The sequence below is a fragment of the Botryllus schlosseri genome, chromosome 14 (genome assembly GCF_051294905.1).
Source record: "Botryllus schlosseri isolate E-star chromosome 14, Bs_hap1, whole genome shotgun sequence".
Taxonomy (NCBI): domain Eukaryota; kingdom Metazoa; phylum Chordata; class Ascidiacea; order Stolidobranchia; family Styelidae; genus Botryllus; species Botryllus schlosseri.
In genome coordinates, this window is record NC_137249.1 from 17,233,620 (window position 1) to 17,251,910 (window position 18,291).

The following is an 18,291-nucleotide window of genomic DNA, read 5'->3' on the forward strand; positions in this document are numbered from 1 at the left end:
TGCAATGTTCTGCAACGAACGTGCAGGCGCTTCCAAAGTTGAACAAGGTTCATAATATTGGAATAGTATTTCTATCATATTTAATTCTTGTGCCTATTTGGTCCAGACAGAAGATAGTGTCAGGGTCAAGGGCCGATTGACGGCCAAACAAATGTACTGATTTTTGTTGTTTTCTCTCTTGTGATATATTTTTATTCAAGAAGTGATTACATTAGTTTCTCAGCCATTAGGCAGTGGGTAAAAAGCTGTGGCAAAGTTGTACTGGTCAATGGGGACATTAGCAACCACAATGAAAAATGACTTGTATTCATATCCGCCGCAGTCTCGCTTACGTCCAACGACATTTTGTTGCGCACCTAACTGACTTGTTTTCCAATCGACCGTGACTATTGACCTTTCACGCCACAATGGCCACGTGTGAGACCAGCGCACGTGATTAGCTACATGCTGCCCTCGTGTGACCTTGTGTTCTTGTAGTTTGGCAGGCGATAGTTGGCGTGCGTGATGAGATCCTTTTGATCGTCAATATGTGCAATTGTGCATGTGCATTGTGCAGTTGATAATGACTGAACTAATGTAAGAATCGCCTGCCGTATTGAAACGAGACTGGAAGATTTGGTATTTTCACAAGGCATGATAAATGAGGTTTAAATTGCGGCCTACGGGCGATTGAAGATTAGAAGGGCGCAAAGTTATCCATTCCCGCACATCCCACGTCAATAATTTCCATCTGAGGCTCCTACGCTGGACACTGGGCAACGCCAAGCTCGCTAATATATTTCGCTATAAAGGTAAATGCCACGTGAAGCTGCCGTATGCTCGCGTATGTTCCACTGTTCACTCCCACAACCATGACATTGCGATATATTCGCGAATTATGATACGATACGCAGTAATGACCACTAACTGTGTTAGTTCAATACCTGGTAAGCATCATCATCGTTTTTAATTTTTTTTAATGAATACACCACAAGATTGAGATATAATGAAAAGATAGGAGGGAGCCGAAACGACTTGAAATAGCCTCTTAATCAGACATCAACCTTGGCCTACAGCATGTAAATAAGAGTTACTGATAAGTAAGTTTGAGAATGTTATGTGCACTGATGGAGGTGTCATATGGGAGAGTCGGTAATGAGAGAGCACTGCTAACTAAATATGACAACATTATGTGCGCTTATGAAGGCGACATATGACAGAGTCGGTAGGGAACACGGTGAAGCGACAAGTAGTAAAGTGTCGACGGTCATGCGATGGGGTTGGAGAATAGCGGTTGCGAACACATTTGTCATTTCATTACTCAACCTAGACTTGGGCCTACACTTTATAAAAGAGAGGTTCTGATTAAATATTTTCAAATCTGTATGTTATCCTCATTGCATCCGATTCTAAGTCCAGCCAGAGTTCTAAGAAGCAGAAGAGAGTAGAGACCAAAGTAGTCAGCGTTGGTTACTTGATACTGAAGTGGAAGTACAGCGCCGAAAATACTCTCAATGCTAAATTGCAGTATAATTAGCGATTACCAAGACGCGTCCAACTTACTTGGTAGTAACTTAATAGATTGAAGGTCTTTAAATGTTAGGTTCGGTCGTGCATACTGCATATGAGATCAGCGCAAAATGAGTAATGAGAATGACACTGCTAATAGTTGCAATTTTAGAAAATCTATTCGGTTACCGTGATGCAGGGGCTGTTTCGACCAGTCGTTATGGCGACTGCATAAACGTGATGCAAATACTTCCAAAACGACTTTTTACTTTATGAAACCAAACTGAGTGTGGTAAGGCATCACCGCTCGAGCCGTATCGAGTTGTCGAAATGGCCCCAGTATCAGGGCAACTGAATCATAAAGATGTTGGTATACACACGATAACCGAACCGACGGTTCCATCTCGTCTCCATCGCAAAAGCACCTCGATGGTACAGATGAAAATATGCTCAGTTTCTTTCTATCGCAAACTGGGACAGTCTCTAGAAACAGCGCTCAAACATTATGCGCCGACTAAAGATAGGTATATTTCGTCAACCGATGAGAGAAAACAGTCATTCAAATTTGCGCTACAAAATAACGGTTGTTGGTCGTTACTGACTGGTGCCGGTGATATTGTCATGTGGTTCTTTGTGTCAACCAGAACCTTCATTGTTCAGACAGTGATAACGTAACGCAGCGTCTTATATGTGAAGTAGAATTTAAAACTAACAGGAAAAAATAGATGAATCAAAGTCAGACTGATAAATAGGGTGAATCAGGGGTGGGCAACAATTTTCCCCGGACGGCCAAATGTGAAGCAGAAAATACGTTGGCTGTCCGAGACGAACGTTTAGCTTTAGACTATGTTCCGTGGCGTGCAGTTTTATTTCTAAATTGAAAGCAATGAATTACGTTAACACATGTTGCTAAGTGGATGCGATGATATGAAGCTGCGTCCCTACCTACGTGTGGCTTGGAAAAATAGCTTTGCTGTTTTGCTAGTTTCTCTAGCTAGGAGGTTCGCATCAGCCAGATGTATGTAGTATTCGCTGCATGATTTTTCTCATCATGTCAACTCAAATGATATTCCGGAGACCTGCTTGGTGCCCTTCATAAACTGAAAAGACCGGTTCACTGCTGTTCCAAATCATAGTGACATGTCGGCCTTCAGCCGCATCTTTCATTGCTTGACAAACGTCGTTTGTGAGTGAGAATGGCCGCTAATCAAATGCAAACAAGATTTGCACTTCATTATGGAAACAGTGAATTGTAACATTAGTTGTTATGACATAGTTTGCGATATGGGCTTCATTTTGAATCTGGATTACTCATACCACGTGTGCAGGTTACGTAATCACAGGTACATAAACAAAATAGACTTCAAAGAAACGCATTAACATTAATAGATGGATTTTATAGTCTTAATTCCAAGGAACTTTTCGCGGGCTACTCACAATCGCGTCGCGGGCCGCACCATGACCCGGTTTTGGCTACGCGATATATTGTCCAGTATTATGCAGTATTACTAGCCGCTGTACACGTGTACAGCAATGTTAAAGACAAATTAACGAATTAATAAAGTAACAAATTAACGAATTAATAAAGTATGAGGTCAAAGAATACATATATATATATAAACACATCGATCAGTGCATTTAAGTATGCAATATACCAATGGACGAATAAGTATGACGAAATATGTATCAAAACAAATGACTGATTACGGGCCTCGAATAGTATCAACACCTACTCATAGATCCAAAGACTGAACGTTTTCCCGAACAATTTACAGCTGGCCGCGCCGAAGAATCTGAATCAACGGATAGCGAGAGTGATTGCGACGAGGACGAGGTGCGCGGTCTTTGGTTGTGCATTGGCAGTGCTAATAAACACCGGCCACATGGCGCGCCTCCAGCAGCCACGCCATCGCCAGCGGCCCCGCCTGGCCGTCGCTTGCCGTACCTGCTACGCTTCAAGGGCGTTCGTCGCGTTCCGAAAGGTCTCGGCAAATCGAAACGAGCCCGTACGATTCGCGCCTTGAAAAAGGCTAAAAACATCGGCGTGCGGAAGACTTTGGCATCCAACTCCGCGTCTGCATGTACCAGTCAAACAGCGGTTTCGAAAAGCGCGTCTTCGCGTAAGCAGCAAACGGTTGATTTATCTGCACTCAAAAACCGGGTGACTCCGATGAACGGCATCTTTATATTGGATAAAATACCAGTGATCAGGATCCCGAAATGTTGAAGGCGCGTGTGTCTTCATTTTGTCGGCGGAGTTAACGAGCTGTCATGTTCTTCTATCGTACATATACTATAGGCCGTGATTAACCAACTCCTACATTGTTTATTTGCGGATTTTGTTGCTGTTATTCGTCCTCGTGAGCACTTGATTTTGAAATGAGGTTTACGTTTTCCATGTTATTCCTGTGTTGGTTGTGCGTTCTGTGACTGTTCGTGTTCACTGCTCTGTGTATCTGTGGATGACGTTAACCATTATTGCATGCGGTGGATGGAAACGTGATTGATTATATTTGTTTTAGTTGCTTCCGGTCTGTAGACACAGCCGGATGGCGAAATACTGACGAAGGCCTCCAGTGTGTAACGGTCTATTCCATCGTACGGTCAGGAAACGTGTCTATGCGTATAAACAAATCTGGACTCGTTATTTCACTGGAATGTCTATCGTCTGGAATCGATTGCGACTACCGAATGATAGTTTCTGATATGTTTTATTACAACTGCCGGAAATGCTCCGGCTGAATTTACTAGTCTTGTCGTTACGTTACATTCGCCAAGTTGAAGCGCTTCGTTACATTGAGTCGTCCGAATGCTAGATCGTTTATATCGATTAATTTTTATGCCATTCCCATATTGGTATGGGTTAATTGATGTTGGCGTCTTGACTTAAAATTCGTTTCTATTAAGGAGTGTGAGCGTAGTGACGAGTCCTAATCGCTTGCCTATTTCTGAAATGATTGGTTAATACCTGGCAGTTTTGCGATTGGCGTATGTACTGTATTTTCTTTCGTAATACCATATCTGTGATGCGACATTCGCTGTAACATTGTGTGTTTGACTTTTTCATATGACAAATCTTCAAGCCGAAAATAAATGAGTTATTGCAATAGTGCTGCGGTTCTCAACCGGTGGTCCGCGAAGCATTTTCAGGGCGTCCGCGAAGCTTATAAACTTGCAAAATGATTGATTATTACAAGGCAGCTTCGCTTCGTGACTCACATCAATGGCCGTCTGGGGTGAAATATCCTACTGTGTAAACTCATTTTAATTGCCAATAGCCTGCCGATGGAACAAAAACAGATTGCCGTTTAGAGATGTTTTGTTGGGGTGACATACATAACCGCTATCCCAGGACAAGTTCAAGATGAGCTGCTGGATGAAAGTTACTAGGATGGACGTTATATGTTCAATGAAAAATCGGAGTCTCAATTCTAGTGGTATATATGCTGCGATCATACTCGAAGGGGTCGTCGGTGCCCGTTATTATACCATCCGCCACCACCTATATCTGTAGAAATAAATTTTCGGCACTGGTTCATATCACATCGAAGAGCCGGATTTTCAAGACACGGCCGCGTATTTCAAGAAATGCAGCTGCAGAATTCCCAACAGTCTGCCCAATTTCCGCAGAAATAGTGTGATGTTAATTTATTGCTATTTGGCACTAGCCTGCAATTAGTATTCGCAAAACACAGATGACGGTTGCACGATAATTGAGCTTGTTTGTGGTATGGTGTTTGTCGACTACTATAGTCATTGGTCATTCACACTAGGCCCATTTTCTTCATTTTTATTCCGTAGCTGCCGACTTATATCATGACCCACTTCTAGACTTTTATAAGACAGGGGTCGGCAAACCCCGGCACGCGTGCCATTTGTGGCACGCGAAATGAGTTTTCCTGGCACGCCAAATGATTTCACGCAAACGACATATTGAGACCATGTTTTTGCAAAAAGTGAAACAAGTTTTCAAAATGTACAAAGCTCGTAGGCGATCCAAAGTTATTTTGTAAATCAACATAAAACAGAGGCTTTTGGGGCTTATTTTACTTATCTTGAATTTATTTACCGCGCCTCGCGCGATTTATTGGAACATGATGTCTTGATTATGATATGAGAACCCCCAATAAATAAATATGTATGTATATAGAACAGAGGTCTCAAACTCAAATGTGCTCGCGGGCCAATTTCCTACTTGTTGATGGCGCCGCGGGCCGCAGCACCAATAATAGGGGAATTCAATGCATTTCCAAGTGGGCCTTATTCGAGGGGACCTTGCAGACTGACATTCCACACGTCTCGTAAACATGTGAATTACTATTGCGAATTCACGCCTGACACGTAAGGTGACATTTTTATATATTTGAATAAAATTGTTGCTGTACTTGACATTTTGTCAAAATAATTAGTTGTAGACACCATAATGCGAGAGAACAAATATCGGGACTTCGTAAAAGCTGTCTCGTTATAATTTTGCAGTTAGCGGACATTTGACGTGCCGCAATTATAGGTAGAATTTTATAATTGTACAAAGATTGATCTGATATCCGAGCATTGGAGCAGTACTGCCAAATCCGGGTTTCGGAAAGCCTCCTGATAACTAGGCTATTAGTCATGTCATTACCAAAGTCAAATTCAATCAGTGTTATATTTATCTTCGAATATTGGAACGGATCAATCTCACTGCGAATCTAATGATTACTGTGCCATAGCAATAGAAATGTCCAATCACCGAAGAAGCCATTTGTGTTACAGCTGTGAATAGTAGTTTACGACTACTTCATACTCGTCACATTTTATTGATAAAGATACCCAAGATGACACAGGATGTAACCAACTATACATCAAGAGGGCAACATAATACCAATAGTTGCCATACCGCAGTGGCGGCTCGTGACAATATCGGGTGGTGGGTCAAGGGCTGCAAGCGACTTTTTATTAAGATGACGTCATAATGGCGTTTTCCAACGTAAACAAGTGACTTGGTGGTATGGTAACACGAACTTCCCGACAACAGTGATTTTAACGTATGTGCCGCGAGAGGTCTGCCGGTGAGCTGTGACTTGAAGTGTGGTAACTGCGTAAACGGCGTACTCGGAACAAAGATTCGACACGGTTCATGTTCGCACTATACCTGACTATTTATCTGCAGAAATTGAAATGACTATAACTCGAAAGATTGCGTAAGCTGGAAAGGTCATCGAGTTCGGACACATACGCAACAGAGATGAGCGGATTTGAAATTTCTATGTCCTAATCCAATCCAAATCCGTACCTTCAAATCCAAATCCAAATCCTAATCCATAACTTTTTAATATTCAAGTCCATGTCCAATCCTAATCCGATTCCAACTGGAAATTCAGAAAAAATACTAATTTATGCAATGGAGGGATTCGAAAATTTTCTTTCACAACCAACGATTCACTTGATTCAAGATAACTTAATAACCATAAGTACATTAATAACTGATCTGAATAAAGTTTGCCGCCATTCGCCATACGACATTTCAATCACCCAGAAAATATGTAAATCCAATCCAAATCCTAATCCGTTATGAAAAAAATGTCTAATCCAAATCCAATCCAAATCCGACAAAATTTCCCAAATCCTGTTTTTTCAAAACCTAATCCTAATCCATGCTCATCTCTGATACGCAATAGGCCTTTTGCAGGACTTCGATCACGTGACTAGATACGCATAGCAGAGATGAGCGGATTTGAAATTTCTATGTCCTAATCCAATCCAAATCCGAAACTTCAAATCCAAATCCTAATCCATAACTTTTTCATATTCAAGTCCATGACCAATCCTAATCCAATTCCAACTGGAAATTCAGAAAAAATCCTAATTTATGCAATGGAGGGATTCGAATATTTTCTTTCACAACCAACGATTCACTTGATTCAAGATAACTTAGTAACAATAATTACATTATTAACTGATCTGAATAAAGTTTGTCGCCATTCGCCACACGACATTTCAAGCTCCCAGAAAATAGGTAAATCCAATCCAAATCCTAATCCGTTCTGAAAAAAATGTCTAATCCAAATCCAATCCAAATCCGACAAAATTTCACAAATCCTGTTTTTTCAAATCCTAATCCATGCTCATCTCTGACGCATAGCAACCACAAATTGGTTAGCAAGCTACTTTCTCGCGCACCTACTTCAGTGCTAAATATCGCATAGAGTACTGTTGATTTCTGGTTGTAAACGTTTCGGAAATTTGTTGTAGAAGTCATCAGAGATTCACCTATGCTAGATGTCAATCCTGTACAAAGCATTTAGAATGATATCGTCAGAATTACGCAGAAATCCATCGGTAACGTAATCGTATTACGGTACTCAACTCTGATCATATATGTACTTAAATTTATGCATTTGAAGTAAAGCGATTGGTTTATATTCTGGTAAGAGTATTTGTTAGTTCAAGCAGTACTATTTGTCTGTTGTGGAGCCTGATTTTGGATGGAAGATATGACTGAAGCAGCCGGGACCCGCAAGGATCAGGATATACTGTCTGCTGATTTGGGTGCTGGCGTGCTGCTATAAAACAAATGTCGCTGAACACATCGAAAGTATCTTTTGGGAGAACCTGCCATCAAGACTAAGCAAAGCAGTGCACTTTATTGTTGCCTTATACAATGCCGATTTTATTACCACTACTTCGCAACTGCGAATTTGTTACATGAAGTAGATTTGGTTGAGGGTCACTTAGTTTTAGAAATTGATGCCATGTGAGTGGTGACAACTGTAAACATTGCATGTTGCATCTTCTTGATCAACGCAAAAGGGTGATGACACCACAAATAGGTGCAATTTAAAAAAATTAATTTAGTTGCCGTGGTACTGAGGCTATTTTGCTCAGTTTTTATGACAACCTCACGCTTGAAGGGGATGCAATCATGCGCCAAAGCTACTTTCTAGTTGACAAAATCCCAAACCTGACAAAAAAGTACTACCTAAAAAGTGTCGAGTAGAAGTGGAAGTAGCCTAAACTCATAATGACGCTAGTACTCAGGTAAAATAGTACTTCGTTGCTGACCCCATCTGTCTATTGGTTCAACCAACTCAGAAACATCCTCTAAAGACGACTAACATTGTTTCTTTTGCATTGACTCCGTAATATTCTGAACTTATTATGATATTCTTTGATTCATTGAATTTACAAATAAACTTGCAAAGAAGTGCAATTTATTAATTTTTGTGCATTCGATACCCAGAGCATAAGAAATAGTTGAAGAAAAATGCATCTTAACCTTATCAAGTTCAATAACTGCCGAGACTCTTATGCCTATGTATTTTCCTCTACCTCCATAGCCACTTGTCTAGACATATTCACATAGCATCCACGGAAGAGCGCTTGTCTTGCTGTACAGAAATGAAATATCATTTTCAAAGCAGACATCAACATCGGGAATGAAGTTCAGGACTGTTAGTCAGTGGTCAGATCATCTGCTGACATTTTGTGTTGGCATGAAACCACGCTGCCTTCTACCGCATGACCGAATTTTATGTGGGGATAATTATTGGCTCCAGGATGAATTCTTGACGAGGGCATCACCAATTTCTTAGTTGCCTATGTTCGGATCTCTTGGGATAATCCATCAGATCATTAATTCGTATACATGTGGTATAGCCATGTCTTGAAACTCAAGATATTTGCACTGTGCCAAAGAGTGAAGTAATCCAATCCACGCAATCAATCAAGTAATCCAGGCCTCGGGACAGTTTGTTGCACCCTCAATTGGAGCTGATGATCATTTTTCTTCGTGTAGTGGCACTTGGCAGCATGACAGAATGATTAATAACTTGTAATATAGGTGTGGAGGTCTAAATATTTTGAATTGTTTAACTGAGAAGCCATGCAATAGCATAGGATGTTTAATTTATATATGGTATGTAGCACATTGCATGAATTCATAACACATCAACGTACTGGCACTGGCAGTCATTGTCTCTAGGCTTAAAAATAGCAGTATCCTATATATATTGCAATCGATATCAATCATCAAAATGCTGCAATGATTACCAACTACCACTACAATACAACTATAGTATAGTATACTATCCACCCTAACTTAATGCTGCAATAAATATCACGCAGTCAATGTCCTGCAATGTCGAATTTTGTGTCATAAAATCATAGTTGACTACCAAATAACGGCTACAATGTCGATCATTTTGACGCAAGGAGTTTACATAGTTCATGAATCAAAGACATCCAACATATTTGAATCCTTGCGCACTTGCGTTTTATATAACATGTTTACAGCCCGAAAATGATAATATACTGTATCCGAAATACGGCTACGTTAACGACGGATTTCTGCATAATTCTGACGATATCATTCTATGTGCTTTGTACAGGATTGACATCTAGCACAGGTAAATCTCTGATGACTTCTATAACAAATTTCCGAAACGTTTACAACCAGAAATCAACAGTACACTATGCGATATTTAGCACTGAAGCAGGTGCGCGAGAAAGTAGCTTGCTAACCAATTTGCGGTTGCTATGCGTATCTAGTCACGTGATCGAAGTCCTGCAAAAGGCCTATTGTCATCTCATAGATTGGACAGGACATGTCATATTGAATCCAAAACATCATTCTGAAGAACTACGGATAGCATAGGGTTGCCATACGTCCGGAATTTCCCGGACATGTCCGGAATTTCACTGAAAAATCTGCGTCCGGGAGGAATTTCTAAAATATGCCTAAATGTCCGGAATTTTGAAGGCTTGAAGCAGGCTCAAAAGTTTTTCGTAAATCAACATAAACAATATTATTTTCAAGCAGATTTATGCTATTCAAAATTGTTCTTCGCGCCGCGCGCGAGTTAATGCAACGTATAATGATATTAGTATGGGCACCAGGCACCACCTTCGCCAAAAGATGCCATCAAAATAAATATAAATACCCATCATTTACTGAAAGAAGTCTGATTGCAATCGCAATTATAAGCTAACGTTATGTTCCTAGAGTTGGTTAGGGCCGATTGGATGCTTCAGTCACAGACGATGGTTCCAAATCTTGGGATCGTTCGCCTTTATCTGGGGATCGCGATGATGTTAGACGTAATCAGCTTCCTAGGCCGTGAGTAAGTTTCGGCAAGCGGCATTTTTTTAGTAATCAGTTTATCAAGTTTTGACTTTTGAGCTTTGCCACGGAACATTTTCAAGTCGGAAATGAGGTCGCGACCATAAAAGGTTGGAAATCACCGGATGTGGTGTATTTTTGCTGCTGGTGTATTTTATAGTAGCCTAATATATGGAAGAATCAATATTATTGACAGAATTCATACATAGAATTTAACAGCTAAATGCATATAGTAAGTGCCCAACAACTTACATCGACTACCCTATGGTGGGCCCAAGATCAGTACTTTTTTGGGCGGAAGGAGGCAGAAAAAATGATGTTTCAGACCTGATTAAAACACATAAATAGATAGCCACACCGACAGGGCTGTCAAACACAATCATGACAGGCCAGACACGGCCCGCCAGATGATTTCATCCGGCCCGTGGAGGAATCTATTGCAGACCCTAGCAAGTAGCAATCAGCAGAGCTCACATTACAGATGGCCCAATTCATGACCTATGTTCCACTCCATTCCTGCATAGTGTATACAGTCGATGGGCAATGCTTTGCTAGTGTGATGTCATATTGACGGTCAATGTGTTGCACCTCCTTTTAAAATCCGCTAGTGGGCGCTAAAGAGTCTCCGGAATTTGCTTCATAAAAATATGGTAACCCTAGGATAGCAGCCTCGGAAATTCGGTCCCGGTACAGCTTGGGAGATTTTGGCCTTGACGCTGGAGACTGTCACACGACACATACGGCTTACGGTCTATAGTGTCTATATGTCTGCTGCAAAATCGCCTTGGGAAAATATATTACCGACTAAATGCGTGGATGAAAGCCGAAAACTAGGTACACTGTTACATGAAATCATCGAGAAGCAGCCTCATCATGACCGTTTTCGGTATGGCACACTGTCAAAATTATTACGAACAGACCAACACCCAATTTTGCCTAAAATTTACTGAGGAATAGGCTGATCAAGCGATCAGCTGCTGTTAGCCGCCATCGAAAACGAAACAGCCATCGCGCTTGACAGGGGTTGTGATTGTGAGCAAATGGCCTGAAGGCCACAATTTCACGATGAAATTGACATTGGAGAATATAAAATAAAACTAAATATTTGAATGCAAACCGAGGATGTTAGTAAACTGTTTCATGATATCATCATCTCATCACCTATCTCAGTATGGAACATAGTTAACGTTAACACAGATACACCGGCTTTTGCGTGAAATCCGCAATGCGTTAGGTAGGCTGAGTGTCAGATCAGCGCAAATCTCTACCATACTCGACCTTGATAACGAAATTGCTGCCCTAATCATTGAGTGACAACCTTGAGACTTGGCACAGCGTTCGATACTAAAATCAAGACATACCACGTAAAAGCTCATGACGGATCTAGCTAAGGAGCATCGTTAAAATCAATGGAAACCAATACCGGCTTTGCGTAAAATATGTTTGCGATAAATGACGAGTCAGCTCTCACTCGACTTAGGAAACGAAATTACCACTAACATAGTTCAGCGTCAAACTTGAAACTTGGTACAGCGTTGGATACTAACATCAAGACTTACCGTACCAAATGTCATGACCGATCTCGGTATGGAACATCGTCAAAATCAATGGGTACCAATACCGGCTTTTGAGTAAAATCTGTTTGCGATACATGACGGATCAGCACACACTCAACTTTGGAAACGGAATTACTACCCTAAACTTTAAGTAGAAACCCTGAAACTTAGGACAGTGTTAAATACCACCATCACGACATGACATACCAAGTTTCAAGAATTATCAGGGTGTGAAACACCATCAAAATCGACCTATACCAGCAAAGGTCGACTAAACGCATATGACGGTAACCGAGTTCAGATATAGATACGATTGTTACATCACACCTTAGGGGCAACCATGCTATGTTGCCCTACCTGCTCGGTCATTTTATGAATAGGAGAGAGTAAATCACTGTTTCTTTATTGCGCGCGGCTTTGAGAGAATAGGCAGTGAAAGCTTGTTATGAGCGCTACCGGGGCATTCTCCGGCTAGGCATTCGCAAAGCGAAAAAACGGAAGAGAATTCGATTTTCGCAGAGACTTCGCTATACATGGGCAATGGGCATTTACAAGCGAAAGGACAAGAAGTATACGATTTTCGCTGGGATTTCGGTACATATATATTGTTGCGCGTCTATAAATGGTAAAGAATTGTTATTGAACAGAATTTTAGGTGGGGCAATGCCGCAGTTGCCCTATAGGACGAGCCGCCACTGCCATACCGACCTCCTTAAATATCTAAATAAGGTACGAAACGTAAGTTATACGACCTTTTGATATTTTACTATTTTCCATGCCAGTTCGATAGTTTGTTGCGTCCGTGGTTGTACCAAAGTCCTTCACAAAAGTCCTTCTCTGATTGTATCTTTTGACTCGATTTGGGTAGAGTCATTTTTATTCTGTCACCCATCGAGTCAGGGCTTCGGAGCAGCCTTAAATTTAAACTGCTCCAGCTCCGGCTCCAGAGCTTACTTCTATCATACATTAGCTCCGGCTCCAGCTCCGGAGCCGCATTATTACCACTGCTCCGGCTACGGCTCTGAAATTATCGAATGGGTCTGTCTATATCAGGGGTAGCCAGCCCGCGGGGCAAATGTGGCCCGCGAGAGGGCTTTGCGTGGCCCGCGAGGTAATTTCCTATTATATTATCGAAAATGAATTGCTCAGATTGTGAACTTGCAATGCCAACCAAAAATTACAATTCTGGCTGCGACACTTGGGATGTTGATGACTAAAATATCAGTTCCAACGCATTGGCAGATCCAGGGTCCAGTCACATTTTCAGTAAATCGTCGTACATTACAATAAACTAAAATGGTAGCGAAATTTTTCTTCACGCTTCGCGTGTTTAATTGTCACACGATTTCTTGCTTGGTAGCCTATCCCTACTGAAAATGAAAAAAACTCCCAATTTACCCGATTGAGTCTAACTGTATTCGCAATTACGGGAGAAAGCCTTTTCGCGTTTGCGCTCGCATAAAGATCGTCGACGGTGAAATGTAGGCACAAAATGATTGTCGCACATTATCGGAGACCTTCGATATCGATGTGGCCAGACGCCGAATAGTCGTGTCCTTGCAAACTGAGCCTAGTGGGCGGCATACAATAGACCCGAAATATACTCAAGAAATAATATTATTGACCTAGTTTATTTATAAACTTTGAAAATTTTACACGCTTGGCGCGGCTAGTGGACCGCGCACTCGTTCGTCAATTGCATGTGCCCCTTTAGCCGAAAAGGTTGGCCATTCCTGGTCTATATAGATTACTAATCTACCCATATGTTAGTTATCTATAGTAATCTAGAGTCTGTCAGCCGTCCGTAACATCCGATGTAGCAACGAAGACATATAGGTGTCACCGTGCCGGCTTGTGACGTCATAATGAATACTTGTCAATTGTCGACAATATCATAGTTGCATAAGAACGCATTTTACTCTATGCCAGGGGTCGCCAACTCAAAACGGGTCGCGGGCCACTTTTCACATTTCGTAGCGGCCGCGGGCCACATGAATTCAATATCGATATTATATTCTTTATTCACAGTAAAACTGGTAGATACACACATAATCCGGGGAGCAACCTGCCCCCAAAGGAAAATGGCGAGATTGGAGTAAATTTTTAAAATTTCAGTAATACATTCAAATTGTTATTCCTATGCAATACACGGAGAAGTCAGATTACAGAATTGCAGCAGATGAAGAATTGGCAAGGGTTACAGAGCAGAGGTAGAGATGATTGAAGATGGAGAATTGAAATTACAGAAATTATGCTGTGACTCACAAGTGTAATTTTAGTCCAGTGGTGCATTCAAGGCCTTCCGAAGAATGTGCACAGTGCCCAATAATGTGATCTTTTGGATCATGTCGAATCGAACGTTACCCGGAATTTGTTCGATATGTCTCATGAGTTTTTTGCTCACGACCCCTGTAGCGCCAATGACTATCGGTACAATGTTTATTTTGCATCGCCACATTTTCTCACATTCCATTTTGAGGTCTGCGTATTTAGAGTGTTTTTCTGATTTTTTTTGCAGTAGGTTGTGATCAGCTGGGACAGCCAGTTCAATGAATAAGCATTCTCTTTTCTTTTTTAGTTTGACGATTATATCCGGGCGGTTGCTTCTGATTTCGCGGTCAGTTATAACTGGTACATCCCACAGAATTTTTACTTGTTCGTTTTCTGTCACTGGTTATTATTATTATTATTATTATAGGTAAAAACATTGGCATGAGTGGCGCTTATCACAACTGAAGGCTTTTTGCGCCACGGACAGAAACAAGTTAAACGCTACGGAAAGTTCATAATATATAACTGAGATAGGTAGGCTACATATGTGCACATAAAAAGGTTTTACAATATTCCTCGAGTCGATCTAACATATTCAACAACATATCGCAGTACTTGTGGATCAGTCAGTAGGGTTCGTATGTCGAAATTTACATTCTTCGACTTTGCATGGCGTCGTAAGCATTCTCTTTGATAGCGGTATTTTCTACAATTCATTAGATAATGCTCTACGCCGTCTACGGTTTCCTCAATACCACATGCTTCGCACAGTTGCGAGTCGATGCATCCAATCTTGTTGAGATGGTGGTTTAGTCTGCAATGCGTCGTTCTTAACGGCAGCATCATCGAGTTTCCCAACCAATATCGATATAAACCAGGCAACCACGTTTTAAGATTCTACGTCAATACAACGCCGTGCTACCTAACATAGGCAATGGGCACAGTGACCACAAAAGAAGTAATATTCTATTGAAGGAATACAAATACAACAAAAAATTATTATCATCAATTTCATTCTATTTTGAACTCTGAGCTGTGCACGATACATGAAAACGCTTTTCAGCGACTAAAGAATCGATATTAGGGCTAGCGAGATACGCTACTAGCTGAAAGACCACCTTCACGTATAGCTCGATCTTGTGGGGAAGCCCTACGCCAATGTTTCTCAAACTTTTTTAGACACGCCCCTCTTTATGATACTGAAAAATTTCGCTCTCCCCTTATCGTCATATCACAAAATGCAACCAGAATGCTAGCAACCCCAAAGGATAGTTTGATGTCATGGAAAGTTATGACTGTTTATGAGAGAATTCTACAATAAGAATTCCGGAGTACACACAAAATATGAATTTCATGTAACTAGCGCCGAGCGCGGAAAAATTTTCAATTCATTGCAGCTCCGCGCCCCTTTCAGATGATTTCACGCTACTAGAGGTGCACACCGCCATTTTAAGAACCACTGCACTATATGCCGTACTCTAAGCGTCTCAGTCTTGGCAGTGTTTGGCCATTGCACGTCAAGGCAATATGCGCAGCTCATTCATATCAGCTGATTATTCTCCCTCGTTGGAATGCTGTTTCCATCGCCAAAGCCGTTTTAGCTAGTGACGAATAGTGATGTTGGGCACAGGAAAATAGCTTATTTTGAAACAACAACAATATGCTGAAACTGTTGCCAACTTCGGCATTTCAAAATGGTTTTCTTAGCTTTCTTTCGAAATCTCAGATCAAGTCGCGGGCCGCAAAATATGACCTCGTGGGCCGCGTGTTGGTGACCCCTGCTCTATGCCATTGCTGTGCACAGCATTAAAATTCAGGCCTGCTGTTCAATTATGATAAATCAGCAGATGTGGTTGTTGCATACATAATAGCATCTTATGAAATAGGTCGGAGCCGGAGCTACTCCTCAAATAACGGACTCCAGCTCCGGCTCCGGTCCGGCTGAATTTTATGTAGAGCTCCGGCTCCAGTCAAAATGCACGGCTCCGGGGCTCCGGGCTCCGGCTCCAGCTCCAAAGCCCCGCATCGAGTCCGAGTAATTCTACGATAGGTCGCGCCCAAGTCCAAATCACAATTTTCAGCAGAAATTATCAACGGGTCATGTTTAACCATCATGAACAAGGGATGTCACGCAATAGGTAACCTTCTACTGCGTCGTAACTTTTGAAAGTGATGTAATAGTGAAGTTTAATGAGTAGTTTCAGGCTTCTGGAGTAGCCTATAGTTTTATAGCGATTTTTAGGTTCTCCAATTAAAAAAATGGTAGTAAAATATTATCGAATACTTCGAAATCCAAAATGCCGTCGCGGGCCGCGTGTTTGAGACCTCTGATATAGAAAATGTTTTTAAAACCTGTGCATAATATACAGAAATGAGCCAACCGTTTCAGCAGTTACGAAAGAATATCTACCGAATATCGTATGAAAACATTTGGATGCTTTAGTCTAGGAGGGTTCACTGTGCAGCCTACGGGAGCGCAACTTATGAACCGGCATTCCGGCGCTGGGCATTTTAACGCTATGGAAGACACGACCTGGACATAAATTTCCGGACAACCTGCGATTCACGTGGGATGTATGCGCTGTCAAAATGATGGCGGCGATAAATCTTGAAACGAAATAGGCTAACCGCATGCTGTCCAAAACGTTCGAAAATATATGGCCATGTCCACTGTCAAGGCGCCGAATAGACCAGCGCCGAATAGTCCAGCGCCCGCAGCTTGAGCCCCCGTATCAAATGAGACATGTCGAGGAAAATAATGAGTCCCGGGTCGAAATGCGAATTTGGAGGCGTGTTCGCGGAAGGATATATTCTTTTAGTTTCGTCTGGCGTGCAAGCGATTCCAATATATCTGGAGCAACGACAATCCTGACCGCTTCACCGCGACCCTTACAGGCAAATCTAGTGTCACAACAACCTTAATGTGACACCAAACCGACTTGAATGATACAGGGCTGGGCATATTTTTCATCATCGGCAGACCATATCATCGTATAACAACACTGATTGGCCTATCACTTATTGGATATGATACCGATCACAGTGGACTTGGTAACGACGAAATCAACCACAGAAGATCGATCATTGCCCATTGCGTGCGCGACTGAAAATAAATAAGTAAATATTTCGTACATTTAAGCGATAGGTCGGGTGCGGCAGCGACCAAAATTTATGCCCTACGTGACCATCCAATAATTCAAGAATCACTGGCTTAACGGATGCCGTTGCCAGCTGCAGAAAAACGGTAGGTGGTATTCCTTGCTTGACACGTTGAATATTAATATATTGAATGTTTGGCACACAAGCTGGTGAAAATTTGACATTTTTCGACATTTTGGCAAGCTGCACACAAAAGGTTGCCGGCCCCTGGCTTACACGGCCGGTTGCCGGCCCCTGGGCACAATAATTCGAGTACTCGAATCTGAATCGAGTATTAATTTTAATGATTAATGATTAACGATTTTTGCGAGTAATGAAATTATACGCTCCTTGCCACTGAAAGCTAATTTATCAACGAGAATTATAGTGTCGGTAGCCCAATACTTTTCACTGCTGAGGTCTTGAAACCTTGATTGGCCGTATCGTAGAATACGAAACATATAGTACAAGCTACGAACATTACTGGAAATACCGCATTTCCGAAGTCATGATCCTCCCATAACATTGCCACCAAGTGCAATGAAATCGGTATGGTCGAAAAATACCATTGTATTCTTTGTGGTCGCATAATTGGTACGTATTTGAACTTTGACAGATTGCATCATGTCATGACGTCATAACGAGTGATACTCGATTACTCGACTCGACTCGAAGCATAAGTACGTGATTCAGAATCGAACCACTCGGGTACTCGATTTTGCCCAGCCCTAATGGCGA

The 18,291-nt window shown here is 41.6% G+C and overlaps 2 protein-coding genes and 1 long non-coding RNA gene across 5 annotated transcripts in view; 1 reads left to right on the forward strand and 2 right to left on the reverse strand.

Moving 5' to 3' along the window:
* LOC145456303 (uncharacterized) overlaps positions 1 to 4,597 on the forward strand; it is a 63,774-nt gene extending 59,177 nt beyond the window's left edge. For all 3 annotated transcript variants that reach the window (XM_080334382.1, XM_080334381.1, XM_080334380.1), the window contains exon 15: positions 3,264 to 4,597. In XM_080334382.1, the coding sequence (XP_080190508.1) occupies positions 3,264 to 3,715 (452 nt within the window). In that variant the 3' untranslated portion in view covers positions 3,716 to 4,597. The remainder of the gene's footprint in view (positions 1 to 3,263) is intronic.
* LOC145456454 (uncharacterized) overlaps positions 1 to 18,291 on the reverse strand; it is a 156,421-nt gene that overhangs the window by 132,428 nt on the left and 5,702 nt on the right. The gene's annotated exons all lie outside the window — the stretch shown is intronic.
* LOC145456418 (pre-rRNA-processing protein TSR1 homolog) overlaps positions 1 to 18,291 on the reverse strand; it is a 157,222-nt gene that overhangs the window by 127,001 nt on the left and 11,930 nt on the right. The gene's annotated exons all lie outside the window — the stretch shown is intronic.